The sequence below is a fragment of the Lichenostomus cassidix genome, chromosome 4, assembly GCF_008360975.1.
Source record: "Lichenostomus cassidix isolate B80296 chromosome 4, HeHo_3.0, whole genome shotgun sequence".
NCBI lineage: Eukaryota > Metazoa > Chordata > Aves > Passeriformes > Meliphagidae > Lichenostomus > Lichenostomus cassidix.
The window spans coordinates 30,812,311-30,826,901 of record NC_139484.1 but is presented as its reverse complement, the minus strand read 5'-3'; the positions used below and the strand labels follow the sequence as shown (position 1 = coordinate 30,826,901).

General features: G+C 39.5%; 1 protein-coding gene across 2 annotated transcripts; it reads left to right on the top strand.

Moving 5' to 3' along the window:
• The first annotated feature begins 788 nt into the window (after nt 1–788).
• Nucleotides 789–14,281, top strand: PPID (peptidylprolyl isomerase D). Of its 2 annotated transcripts, XM_085058595.1 has the most exons (10): nt 789–912; nt 2,617–2,757; nt 3,197–3,303; nt 5,789–5,977; nt 6,755–6,877; nt 8,469–8,575; nt 10,894–11,035; nt 13,313–13,399; nt 13,477–13,519; nt 14,049–14,281. In XM_085058595.1, exons 1-10 carry the CDS (start codon nt 828–830, stop codon nt 14,135–14,137), a joined length of 1,113 nt encoding a protein of 370 aa, XP_084914721.1. In that variant the 5' UTR covers nt 789–827; the 3' UTR covers nt 14,138–14,281. The 2 variants fall into 2 exon arrangements, with proteins under 2 accessions (XP_084914721.1, XP_084914722.1); XM_085058596.1 differs by lacking the exons at nt 10,894–11,035; nt 13,313–13,399; nt 13,477–13,519; nt 14,049–14,281 and adding an exon at nt 9,219–10,672.
• Nucleotides 14,282–14,591: the final 310 nt, after the last annotated feature.

The window sequence follows — 14,591 nt, the reverse complement described above, 5'->3', positions numbered from 1 at the left end:
TCCAAACATACAGACATGAATTAGAGGAGAAAGACTTTGGAGGACACAATGAATCAAAGAATGAATGTAGAGGTTTCTGGGATGGATTAGAGGAGTCCAAGAAATAAAGAGGCTCATTTTGATCAGTGTCATTCCCAGAAAGACTGTAAGTCTGCAGGAGGCAGAGCCCAGCACACTTCTGCCCCTTCTATTTCTGCCACATGTCCCTTGCCTCCATGATGCCATTGAGTACAGGATGGGGCCATGTTGAACCATTCAGCTGCTTGGGAATCCTGCACCTTGAGGAGCCCCAACCAAGTGTATTGGTAGTATTCACATCCCTTGGTCAACATAAATGTCTGAAAGAGATTGTTTGTCTTACAGCAATTAGTGTGATATTCATCCTTTGGGATGAAACATATTTTGTTTTCAGACCTGAGGAAAACTAGAGGTATTCAGCGTTTCTAAACGTTTATGGGATAATAGTCACTTTTGACAATTTGCCCATTTTACCACTTTTCACAGAGCCTGCCATTTCTCCCATAAAACATAAACCCCGACAAAAGCTAAACCCTCTCTCCATGCCCGTCCTTCCAGGCCGTGTGTGTGTGTGTAACCTCGAGAAAGAAACGCTCCCTCTCTGGGGATAATCTCCGAGTCACTTGAGGCCGCTGAGAGGCAGGAGCAGGGGCGGGCCCGTCCTGCAGCCATCTGCGGGCTCCCGGCTGCAGGGGACCGGCCGCCCGCCCCCGCCGGTGGGAGGAGCGCCGAGCGGCCCCGACCCGCGGGCGGCCGGGATCGCGGGCGGCCGAGCGGGCGGAGCTACCGCGCCAGCGGGCAGCTGCGGGATGTCGCACCCGTCCCCTGTCGCCCGGCCCAGCAAGGCCAGCAACCCCCGCGCCTTCTTCGATGTGGACATCGGGGGCGAGCGAGGTGGGGAGGGGGCGCGGCGGGACCCGGGGAGCCCCCCGGGCCGAGCGCGCCGTGCGGAGCGCGGGGCACAGGCCGGGCTGCAGGAGCGGCGGCAGCGGCTCAGGGCCGGGCAGGGCCTGCCGTCAGGACGTGGGGGAACCCCGGGCCGGGCGCGGCCCCCGAGCGCAAGGTCCCGGCAGCCGGGAGGAGGAGGAGGGCGGCCCCGCTGAGAACGGGCCTCCCCGCCAGGGCTCCCCCGCCGGAGCGAACAGGCCCGAGGAACGTGCAGAGAAAGGCAACATGGCAGCACGGGCGGCCCGGCTGGGGGTGCCGGGGGCGATGCGGGGGGTCGGGGCACAGCCGCCGCCGGTGCCCCCGTGCCGCGCGTTCCCATGGCAGCCGTCCCTGCCCGTGCTGGGCTCCCGGAGCTGCCCACGTGTGCGGCCTCACCCGCGCCGCTTTCCACGTGCTGCGCCGTGCCGAGCGCGGCCTCGCCCGGAGCCGCCCCCCGACTACCGGCCTGCAGCCCTGGGCCCCGCCGCGGCCGCGGGATCTGTCCAGACGAGCCTTGCGTGGCTGCCGGCCCGACCGTGGGGTCTGCGGGGCTGAAGGCTCAGGGAAATTGGTTCTCTTGGCAGCGCCAGTGCTGCCAGAGGTCATTCCTAAATCTGGGCAAACGGTCAAAATGGAAATGAGGAAACAGCAGCAAGTTAGCTGGGGTACTACTTGAAAGCGTAGGCTTAAAAAATGTGCATGGATAAAGACAGAGACTGCCTAAATCTTGTCAGGATAGTGCCTTTCAGTTACTCATTCTGTTACTCAGAATAATAAAAGAAGAAACTCTGTGAGCTGATTTGCCTTTTATTGACTTTCAGTTCTCTAATTTGTTTTCATTCCTGTATTAATTAGAATCAATATATTTACATTTAGCTTCCGGTAGAGTGAAGTTATGTTAATTAATTGACTGTGAGGCTGATGAGAAAGCAGGAGCATCAACTGATGGCTGCTAGGAGTGAGAAATAGCTCTGTTAGAAGCCAGTTTGTGAAGGAACGACAATTCAGCACAGAATCCGTTTATCAGCTATTGCAGGATCTCTTAGCTACTCAGGTTTAATTTCCTGCAGTTAAAACATGTACAGCTTTGCATTTAACAATGGCTTTGTGATGTCTCTAACTGTAAATAGCCATTATTCATATGCATATTAAGTACCACTGTGTCTTCGTAAAATTCGGGTGTAAGAGAGTGAGGAGTAAGGGATTTGTTTGGCATAAGCATTTTTTATCGACTAAAAGTCTCCACAAAACAGACTTCTTTATATTGTATCAACTTTTGATTGAACAAACTACATGTCGATTAAAATCAACATAAAATAAGCCTGCATATTAAAGTACATAACTTGGCTTTAATATACATGTGTGATTTCCCACACACACTTTTTCTGGCAGAAAATGTGTTTGGCATTTTCATTAGTTTTTGGCGGACTCTGTCTTTATTCATCCTATATTTTTCTTGACGGGGTAATTAATTGTTGGTAATAACCTTGGTAAAAACCCAATATAACTGTGCCAGCAATTGCCATGGAGCAACCCCAAAATGGAAATTGAATAGTAATCTAAACAATATTAAATCTTGAAATGTTAATTTCTGTTGACATATAATACTCAATGCATCACCATGCCAAGGACAAGACTTTAAAATGTCTCATTCTCTGTTTGTCATTTCAGTTGGACGTATTGTCTTTGAGTTGTTTGCTGATGTTGTACCTAAAACTGCTGAGAATTTCCGTGCGTTATGTACAGGAGAAAAAGGAATAGGGCCTACCACTGGAAAACCTCTCCATTATAAAGGATGTCCTTTCCACAGAAGTAAGTTCTGTGAAATCCTCTGTTTTCCTATTGGCAACAAAAGTTGTCCATCACGAGTATTTGAAATAGTATTAAATAATATTTCAAATGCTTGTTAAAGAAATAACTTGACTGAAGGTAAGTTTTTGACTTTTTGATCCTCCTAATGACTGTGTTCTTACCATGCATTGAAAATAGTAAATTATATATTTACTAGTAATTTGGCAAAACTGGTTTACTCTTGAGTTGTAAACAGGCTGAAAAGAATTTCAGGTAAAGGTTTAAATATCCAGTGATATCCACATAACTGAAAAGGAGTACTTAGGGCACACTTGGTAAATAAAAGATGGGTTTTGGTCCCATTTAGGTTCTGGTGACAAAGATTGCTCTTCATTTTGGGGTTTTTTTTTTATGCCTTTTGTGTCTTGATGGTACATCTTAAAATTATTTTGTTTTACAGTTATTAAGCAATTTATGGTCCAGGGTGGAGATTTCTCAAACCAAAATGGCACAGGTGGAGAAAGTATATATGGTGAAAAATTTGAAGATGAAAACTTTCATTATCAGGTACGCTGCTGAAAACGCTAATTGTATTCAGTTTGTGAAGTTTCAGTGATGGTACTCCTGCTGCAGTAGTAACAATTGCCAGCATTGGCATCAGCCATTTTCATACCATGTTATATGTGATAGCATATGAGGGACTCCTCAACAACACTGACTAAACAACTTACAGACATCATTGTCCCGTGGTTAAAGCAAAGCCCTGACTGCAGTTGTACTTGCCTCCAAACAGTATTGTAGTAAAAGAAAATACAGCAATCCTCCACTACTCAGATATCAAAATCCTTTACCAAGTTCACAAAATCACAGAGCCAGTTAGGTTGGAAAACACTTTTGGCATCAACGAGTCCAACCCTTGACCAAACACCACCTTGTCAAATAAAGTATAACACTAAGTGCCACATACAGTCATTTCTTGAACACCTCCGGGGTGGTGACTAAACCACTTCCCTGGGCTGCCCATTCCAATGTTTAACAACCCTTTCTGTCACGAAATTCCTTCCGATGTCCAACCTTAACCTCCCCTGGCGCAACTCAAGGCAACATCCTCTTATCCTGTCACTGTTTGCCTGGGAGAACAGACCAACCCCATGACCTTGCTTTCAGGTGGTTGTAGAGTGTGATAAGGTCACCCCTGAACCTTCTTCAGGTTAAACAACTCCAGCTCCCTCAGACACTCCTCATAGGAGTTAAGGGACTCAAGTTTGGAGCAATAGCTGGAAATGTCACTCTGGTATTCATCAAAAAGATAATTCCCATTGTGTTATCTGCAGTCTGACACTTGTTCTGGTGGTGCCCACCATAGTGCTACTGAAAGTAGCTCTTCTTTATTGCTCCTTGGACCAAAAGTATCTCCTCCTTTATTAGTTGCAGAATCTCTACCTCCCTGAATAAGACTTTGTGTCACTATGTCTTTGGTTATTCTTTGAGATCTGGAGGTAATTATGAACATGATGCAAATGGTTCCCATTTCTATACTTCCCTGATTTCTCAGCTACAACAGATGTTGTCAAAGTGCTAGAGATGAGTTGAAGCAGTGAAGTAGTGACCAGCCTCAAATGGCATTTGCAAAAACATGCTGTGGTGCAACCCTTCTGTTTAACTTGTTTGCCAGAAAATACAATGCAAAATGTCAGATATTTCTTTCGGAGGCTGCAATCCTGCCAGCTGCCTCTCTTGCTCTGGAACACAGGCTCCTCTGTCATTTGCCAGCTCTGACTCCCAGAGTGAATTTCAAGGTTAGAAAAGACAAAGCCAAGGTTCTAGTAGCTTTCTGTTGGCTAGGTGTGATCCTGGCTCTCAGCTGTGGAACCTTTTTCTGGAGTTTCTAAGCCAAATCCCAACTGAAAGATTCACACTTGTGCCTTATGACCAGATAAACAGTTCAGGCAAGGAGTTCTCCCTACCACCATGGAAATCCAAACACTGTGTGGGAAAACAATTTTCAAAACAACAGGTTCTTTGACCTGGTAGAGAATGTAGGGAAAAACCAGATGTTTAAATACACCTGTCTTAGACTATTATCTCAAACAAATCAACTTCCCATTGAGCTCTGAGGTCTGTTTCCATGTCCTGTGTGCTATCATCATTTTTCCTCCCTCCTCTCTTCCCACAGTATCAAGTTTCTTAGCAATACCACAGCTTTAGATGTGTACCAGTGCCTTGGTATAACATCCTGACTTAAGTTAAACAGAGTTCCTTGCACTTAATAACCAGACCAACTTGGGGAGAATAATATCTTCATGGTTGTGTCATGCCAGTTAAACAAGAGATTCACAACACATATGAAAACCACATTTTTGCAGCACAGGTGAAAGCAAAATAATCTGTGTGATGGGACAAGAAAAGTCTTAGTTCAAAAAAGGAAAAAGTACTTGCAAGAAACAAGAGAAGCAGTATCTTTTTACGTTGGGCTGTTTAATAATTTTTTTTAGTTTGTGGCCTAGTTGTATAAGTGGCAAAATAATCAGATGGCTAAAAATCCCAGCAGATTAAAAACTATGTCTGTAGGAAAGTGAAGGAGGTAATAAAAACCCCAAACAAAAACACCAACCCATAAATAATAAAGACCTTTTGTGTGAGTAGCCCTTATAAAATTAACATTACTTACCCATCTTAGCAGTGTAACATTGAAGTTGATTTCAGTGGTGTTTAGCCTCGTTTCTCAAGTGGTCTTAAATAATGCAGTGAGGAGCTTCACATGTTTCTCAGGTGATCTGCCTAAACTCAGCAGCTGTGCAGGGGATGGAGTGTAGGAGCAGCAGACAGGTGTTACAGCATTAAGTCATGCATGTGACTGTGCTTGCTGCATTGGTTGGGGGCAAGTAAAACCCAGAGCTCAGCATTTGCCCTCTTCAGGCATGGCAGGTAAAATTAGCTGCCAGCTGTATGTAACTGGCTTACCAAGTTGTTTATGAATAGCCTTACAGAATCTTCCATATGATAACAGACGTTTAAACGTTGATTGTGATTTTTTTCCCCATCAATGCAGCATGATAAACCAGGTCTACTGAGCATGGCAAATGCAGGACCTGGTACAAATGGCTCTCAGTTCTTCATTACAACGGTGCCTACTTCTCACCTGGATGGAAAACATGTGGTATTTGGCCAAGTGATCAAAGGAATGGGTGTAGTTAAAATACTAGAAAATGTTGAAGTAAAAGGAGAAAATCCTGCTAAGGTAAGCAAAATGCAAAGCATTGAGGGATGATGTTTGTTATTACATTATGATGCATATTCATTTCTTCTAAATGCTTGGTGTAGTATTTAGAACTATTAAATGTTAGCCAGTTATTTTTACTAACTGGTAATTTCCATTTTACTGTCTTTGTTAAGAGGCTTTTGATCTTGCGCTGTACATTTCCCTTGCACAAACCATTTATTGTTCAACACAGCTGTGAGGGTGGAAGCCTTTGCTAGAAATGTAGTATGGGTGGTGAAATTAAAAGGTGGAATTCACAATCCCACCTAAATGATACGTAATTCTTTATAATTTTTATGTCAGAAGTCATGTTTTTGAAAAAGCAATTGGTGTGTAGGTCATACCAGTTTGTGGGTGTTTGACGAATTAGTACCTCTGTAACTTTAAAAGACGTGGCAGTTGAAGAAAGAACCATCTTCTCTGATGTAGTAGAACTTCCATGTCTTGTGTTTTGCTGCATTTCAGCTTGCTGCCAGTTCTTCTTCCAGCCTCTCTGTAAGCGTGGGTATGGTGTTTTTGGAATGTTGCTCCTCTGAACACAACACTTTGAGTGATAAAAGCCTTTTGATGAGGATAGGCTAATAATGTGATGGGTTTCTGAAATAAATGCACCCAAACAACAGATGAAAAAGCCTTTTTACAGAATTTAAAAAATTTCAAAGAGCACTTGAAATAACTTCCATAACTTGGAAGTTACGGCTTACTTTTTAAATTGTCTTAATAAGCAATACTGCTATTTACACTTCATTTTTTCAGTTGTGTGTCATCGCTGAATGTGGAGAGCTAAAGGAAGGAGATGACTGGGGAATTACTCCCCAGGATGGATCTGGAGATGCTCATCCAGATTTTCCTGAAGATGCAGATATAGACTTGAAAGATGTAAGTATTTTTCTTCTTAGATATTTTACAGATTGCAAGACTGGTAAGTAATCTGAGTTACATGGTGTCTGGTTCATTAAGCTTTTTTTCTTAAGAATGGGTTGAGGTCCTGATTAAATGGTGACATTCTATTTTAGGAAAGAGAAAGCTGTGGAAAGGGATTGTTATCTCTTTTTCCCAGTGCTAATTGCAAAATATTTTTTTCCCAGTAACTAAAACCTCAATTACTTACAATTGTCACACTTATTTTCTGTTCTTGAGTTCTTTTTACTTACATTTGTGCTGTTGTGTCAAATTGGAAGTACTAGAACTCCATCCTGCAGAGGACTAATTTAATGTTGTTACCTACACACTTTTTCTGTGCAATTTTTAAAATATCCACCCTTTAACAGACTGCCCCATTTATTAGAAATAAAGGATCAGCCTTTTAAAAAGATTTTTACTACATCAGAGCTAGTCATTCTCAATTCCTGGTAGCTGTTTATTTTTTAGATTGTTCAAACTGAAGGAAGATCTGCTAGGAGTTAGGGATCAGACTGGTGAAAGCAGCTCTTTTGCAGGTTTTCACTTTCGCATGAAGGTGACCTAGACAAACTGTGTAAGTCAAACAGTGATTTGTGAGGGGGGGAAGAAAAGGGGGATGCATGTGTTGATTCCAAACAAAGAATTAGTATAGTAAAAATCCATGAGCTAGGAAACAAACCTCCTTGGTGATTGAGAAGCACTTCAACTTAAGAAAATGTTTTTGGATAGCATTTGATGTGGTGCAGAATTGAAGTTGGCAGGTGTCCTGTGTCCTTTAACTTAAAATATGTTCAAGTAAACGAGCTACAGAAACCATGATGACATTGGTCTCACACTGATCAGTTTTTTTCCAAGGGTACTAATTCTAGTAGGGTAGAAGTGTAAACTGATAGTATTACAAATAGCAGTATATATATTTGACAGAGCTTAAGACAACTGTTGTATAGACAGCAGTAACTATAAACTATTGCCACTGGAAAAGTAACTTGAAGTGTATATGATTCTGGACATAGAAATAATGGATTTGATAAAGACAGGCAGTTGTTCCTTTTTTCCTTCTACTGATATTTTAAGTGTTCAGAGAGAAGGAAAATTATGTTGATATGACTTCCAGTTTGAGAGTGTGCAGAGTTCACATGACTGATACTGTTTTGAGAAGCAGAAGACGTTTCATCAGGAATAAGACAGTCTTGGTTGAATACTTTGATTGTTAACATATCTTCTTTTCTTTGAATAATGGTCAGCACCTTTATATATAGCTCTGTGTGGGTAGCAGCATTTAGGGGAAGGAGTTGGACTGCTATGTTGTCTCTGGTATTTTCTCACCTTTAATACTGTAGAAAACCCTCTAGGAATTTAATCTCTCAGACATTGTGTTACATAAAGTAGAGAATATTATAGAAGTCATTTGAAGGTAGTATTTTGTGTAAAACTGGAGTATTTCTATTCTGAGATTTTATAAGCCTTGGAAGAGGTTGGGCCTGGGGTTGTACTGTTAAATATTAGTTAATTCAAGACTTTTTTTGTAAATACATTCATATTTTATATTTCCCATCTATTTCATTAGGTTGACAAGATTGGGGCCATAGCAGAAGACACAAAGAATATAGGAAATACTTTCTTCAAATCGCAGAATTGGGCAATGGCAGCTAAAAAGTATAGTAAAAGTTTACGGTAAGGCTCTCATCACTCAATCAGGTAGTTCCTGTAAGCCAGATTAATGCTGCTATTAAGCAATGATCTGTACATTTAAAAGGTGCATGTTCTACTCATTGCTAGGGAAGAGCTACAGGCAGGAAGTATTGCTTAGAACTGACTACACACTCTTTTTATAATACTCTTGCTCTGCTGGTACATACCTGGGAAGAAAAGCACAGTAGTATACAGGGTAGTTTAATGGACAGTAAGGTATGAAAATACTTCTATGATTTATAAAAAGCATTAGATTTAGGAAGTTGGTTAAGCTCAAAAGACAAATGTGAACCTTATTCATTCATTACTGCTTTTTTTCTGAGGGTCCGTCCCATCATCCTGACTCCATGTATAATTCAGACTTGCCTTCAAAACCATGGTCTGTCTGCTTTTGTTTCCATACTGCTCCTTTCTTATTTTCATGTTTTTTGCTCTAAGTATATGAACATCTCCTAAAAATAAAGTTCTACTTACTGACTTTTAACCTTCTTAAGGAGCACTGGTTAACCAGCAAAAACAATAACAAAAGAAAAAAAATATTTAATGCTTCAGCTGAGTTTTTAGTGGACTGGGTTTCAGGTAAATTATGTCTTTCTGAAGCATAAAATGAATCCTTTAATTGCAGATACTATGCAAGATATCCAAGATGTAGTGTCTCGACCTACCCTCAAAAAGCCCATCTTAGAAACCCCAAAGTAAAAAGGATTTCTATGCAAACCTTTTGGAAATCATACATAAAAAAGGCTGGAATGGATCTTCCAAGGATCTTTGTGTTGTATCTGTCCATTTTCTCTCCCCATTCTTAGGTAAATGCCAGGTATAATTACTCTGTCCCTTAGAATTAGGAGTCTTGCTCACTTCTAAGCACACCCAGTGAAGGCTCTTCCTGTCTGAGCTTCTTTGGTGCTTATTTGTCCTTTTAGGTGGAAAGCATAGACTAAACAAATCTGATCTTTCCAGCTCTTCCTTGTAGGCCATACTTTTATGGACATGCCCTGTTATTGTGTCTTAGAATCCAATACTTTATGTGATGGTGACCTTTAGCTGACACCTCACCAGAACTGATAGGAATAGAATAGATCTTACCAGGGTATCCCATGGCTTATGTTCAATTCACCTGATACACCATCTGACAATGCTGACTTTTTCTTTTCACCTACAGTAACCATTATAATCTTCTGTTATTTTTCTTGTTTTACCGCTTCTTGGCCTTTTTAAAAGAAAAAAATTGTTAGCATTGACCCCTTTGTTTTTGTAAAAAAATGCATTATTTCTTATTATCTTCCTTGATCTCACTTTACTGATTTTGACTTGGAAGCTCTAATTTTGTTTCCAGAATGCTTGCAGTCTTTCATGTTTTGGTGTGATTTATAAGTATTATACATGTGTTCCATTTGTTTTGAACATAATACAGATTTGTGTTATAACTCTCCTTATGTTTTTACTCTGTCCCTTTTCTTCTGGTTCCCATCTTTTGCAAGATGCCCAGCAAACAGAACAAGCACTGGGACTGCATCTAATTTACTTTTTAAGTATTGCTCATTTTTATAATTAAAAGTTGTATACAAACAACGAAAAAGATGGGGCATGCAAAAATTGAACTTAAGTAGGCTGATGTGCAAAGACTGCATTAATTCATGGCATGCTTAAAATGTGAATGTATGCAAGTACAATTTTTGTTTTTTAAATAAAACCCACATCATTAGCACATTGTAAATTAAGAAGTTTGCTTTTGAAACAGAGATACAGTAACTGCTGTGGCTTAGTCCTCAATCAGTGTCAGTTCTGAAGTTCAGGAAAAGTCATGAAGGAAGACAGGGGAAGAAGGAGGTGCTACTAATGCTCAAAAACCATACTCCTTTACAAAGTAAAGTTAGCTTCAGATTTTAGCCATAAGTGCCTAAGCTAATTACAATATTATTGAGGGGACTGAAAAAGAGATGAAGCTTCCTGTGATTGTGGAAGGTGCAGTGGTGGTGTTGATTTTTTGAGAATAAACTGAGGTAAATTCTAATGTTTTCCTGCACAAGAATAGTGCTTTTGTCTAATAAAAAGAATGTGCTAGTACAGCAGAGGACTAAGAGTTACAGGAAAACAATATTAGTGAGGGTGTTTTTTTTTTTTGTTAGGATGGGTTTTATGTATTTAGTTTAATAAAGATCTGTAATAGTGGAATTGAAACTGCTGTAGAAGTAGAGTGGATAGGCCAGTTCACAGGTATCAGTGGAGAGATAGCTAAGGGCAGGACAAAATGGAAGTTGCAACACTAGTACATGTTCTGTGTGAATCTTTTTCTGCAGGTATGTAGAAGCTTCTGAAGCAGTGGCAGAGGAGACAGACAAACAGAAGTTAAAAGCTGTTGCTTTGAGCTGTGTTCTAAACATCGCTGCTTGCAAACTAAAACTGTCAGATTGGCAGGGAGCCATTGAGAGCTGTTCAGAGGTAAATGTAATGTTTAGTATTTTGATCAAGAATTGGCCTGTATAGATGAAGGAGACTGGAACTACAAAGCTTTTTCAAAGAGTCTTCTGACAAGCTTATGATTTGAAAGTAAACAAGTAGAAGTTCATGGTTAAGTTAGTACTAACTTTCCAATATGTGGCTTTTTAAAAAGATTTTGAAATTTAAATGAATTATTAGAAACAAACAAAAGAGGACTATTGCTTACTGCCAGGAGTACAAGTAAGCTTACTTACATCGTTGGTTTGCAGAGCTCCTTCTTACATTACAAAGAGTTAAACTGTGTTCAGTGAAAGAGGAATACTTGTGTGAGCAAAATGTTTTACTTGCTTCTAAATTTGATGGACTTGTATTTTATTCATGGCAGTGGCTTTTCTAACTAAATAACTAACCTTTCAGGTAGGTTTAGTGGTGAAATAAAATGACTGAATAGGAAAGAAGAAATGAGGTAATGATAAATACAGAAAACAAGAAAATCAGTAGAATTAAAAAACCAACCAACCAACCAACCAAAAAAAAAACCCCATTACATGGACATAGTGCAAATTTAGTAAATTTGAGGAAACTTTAAATAATTGAGCAAAGCTCTAATATTTTGAAGGGAACAGAGGCAAGAATGCTCTTATCTATAAGCAGAGAATCCTGAGCACCATCTCCTAGGGTTTTGTGCTGAAAGGAGTCTCAGCTAATCTGTGTGTGAGAGGTCATTAGAAAGCTGGCTTGCTTTCTAGCCTGCTGATGGTGGAAAACTTTCATAAACCTGTATTTAGAATGGACAAATGGGAAATGAGGAAAGAAGAAAATAGGAAAACTATTAATGTAACGTTTTACATTTTAACTATTAGTGTAATGTGATGTCTGTCATCTAGAAAATGGTAAAAACTGAAACAAGTGTTACAGGTAGAAATTACTACTATTAATAATAATACTTGCCATTGTGGGAAGAAAATCACACTTCCTTTTTTTAAGATTAAATAACTGTTAGATAAAGGCAACTCCATAGCTATAATAGAGTTCTGTAAAGTATTTAGCTTGTGTCCATAACTATGTGTTAGTGCTTTAATCAGAACACCAGTTTCCTAAAATTAGTTAATAAAGTTCTAGGTAATTGTTAATGAGAAACTATACACTTTCACTTTTATGACTTCACAAGGCCCAAAGCAATTTAAATTAATACCCTGGAATACATGCATTGTTTGCTGTAAATAAGGAATTATGAACAGCTGAACCTGTTTAAACAAACCTTGCTTTGAAATAGCTGTAAGCACAATGGTCAAGATAAAAGTCAAAGAATGCTACCTCTGTGTATACAATCCAGACACCTAATTCTTGACACAGAAGAGGCTGAAGACTATAGTAGATCAGGAGGAGCACCCACAGTAATGCTTCCTTTGTATTAACAGGCAATGCTGAAATGATTTGAAAAAATGTGTTGTCTGTTAATGATTTAAAGTTAATAAATTAAATTAAAAAAGAAACACATTGCTGTGAAGACATTTTCTCTAATCACTCAGAAACTACATTCTTTAAAATAATAAAGACACACTGTAGAACTAACTGCAATAAAATGTGATCTTCACAGGCAAGATAAGATAACAGCTAGTTGACCAAATTTTCTGAGGTATTCTGAAAAAATAATCAAAGTAATCAATTAGTGGAGCAATCTCTTTGCCCAGCCACTCTATTTCCTATTTTGATATTGTCATATTAGAGCTGGCATATACACATTATTGAAAACATTCAGCTCAAAAAAGGTGTAATGACTGGAACTTGGCAAAGTTCCTGAAGCATGATGAGATGGATTGCTTGCATGTATGTTTCTAGCCCACAATGAAAAAAAACCTTTACAGGAAATCTCTGTTGTTTATTTATGATGCCATTTGAGGAGTTTTTAGTGCAAAGGAAGGAGCTGCAATATAGACTTGCACTGTGAGAGTCAAGGTTAGGAGAATTTGAACTGCAGCAACTCCTTAGCCTTGACAGCTATCTATATATATATACACACACAGCTGTTCCATTTGGGCCTCGTGTATGCTCATCCTTCACAAAAGACCACTTTTGGTGCAGTGGTACTGAAGCTGATTACTTGCTATTCAGTGTGCTGCATTATAGCATTCATTTTTACACAGTTAATGTTTTGACAGCTTACCCTCAAACCAACTGTAAAGATTGTCTGCTGGTGTGAATTGTGCCATTTGTGGAGATGGGAGGCTGTGAAGTATAAGAAATGTTAATGTGACAACTTTATTAAATTTACAGGCTCTTAAAATAGATCCAGCAAATACTAAAGCTCTCTACAGACGGGCTCAAGGATGGCAGGGAATAAAAGATCTCGATCAAGCATTGGTAATGATCACTTTTTTTTCCCCTCTTAAATTTAAAATTCTTTCAGGTTATTAATTTACATTTTTCTTTTATTTAAGGCTGATCTTAAAAAGGCTCATGAAATAGCCCCTGAAGACAAAGGTAAAATAAGCTGTTTCTTTTTAAATTCTGTTAAGGATTTAACACAGTATCCAGGGTAGTATTCAGCTGGAATTCAAACCAGTGTGATGCCTAAAATGCTGGCTTCTTACACACTGATGTTCTGAGCACAGAACCCACTGAGGTGGAAAACCTGGTTTTATACAGTACTGATGCTTCTGTTGCACTGGAAGACCTGCTTATGTAGGTCAGCAGCATTCCTCTTTAACTATGTCTGTATTTCACAGGGCTCTTACTAGCTTAATTTCCTGGTCTAATTGAGATTTTTAGCTCCTAAATTCAGTGTTGCCACCAATTCTATGCTTGCTACACACTCATCTACATGGTTACCTTACCTGGTGAGACAAAGCAAGGGAAAAGGCTTTTAGCTGCCAGTATCTGACCTAATCAAAGATTAAATGCAGTTTAATTAAATTAAATAACATAGGTAAGTTCTAGCAGTGACCTGGTGTTAACTTATGAGGAGACAACGTAAAGAGATTACTTAAACTGTTATTTTCTTTTTGAACAGCTATCCAGTCGGAAACACTCAAAATCAAGCAGAAGATTAAAGCCCAAAAGGAGAAAGAGAAAGCAGCTTATGCTAAAATGTTTGCTTGATTTTTTTTTCCCTAAACATTTAAATCTATGCACTAACTCATGCAAAAGGATAAATGGAGCTGCTTCTTTCATTTGCCCTCTGCTGCAGTTTTCAGTGTTTACAACACAAAAGTCTAATAATAAAGACAAACTGTTCAAAGGTGAGGTGATTTTCTTTTTTTTTTTTTTAAGCTGTAGTATCTTCTGTTTTGCAACTCTGGTATTTTTCTAATGTGTAAAGCAATAGTAGTTGTTTTCACAGCTTAATAGTGTTTCCTAAGCAGCTTGATTTCACACAAAGAGTATTTAAGCATTTTCATAGTTTCTATTAGAGCAGGCCTGATTTCTTGTAAGGAATAAAAATGCTGGTGGACATAGAATGATGATGCAAGTACTATTTTTTTAAAAAAATCACTTTACAATAGGTGTTCCTTATAATCATCAGGAGAAAAAAAACCCAACTGTAAATGTGGTG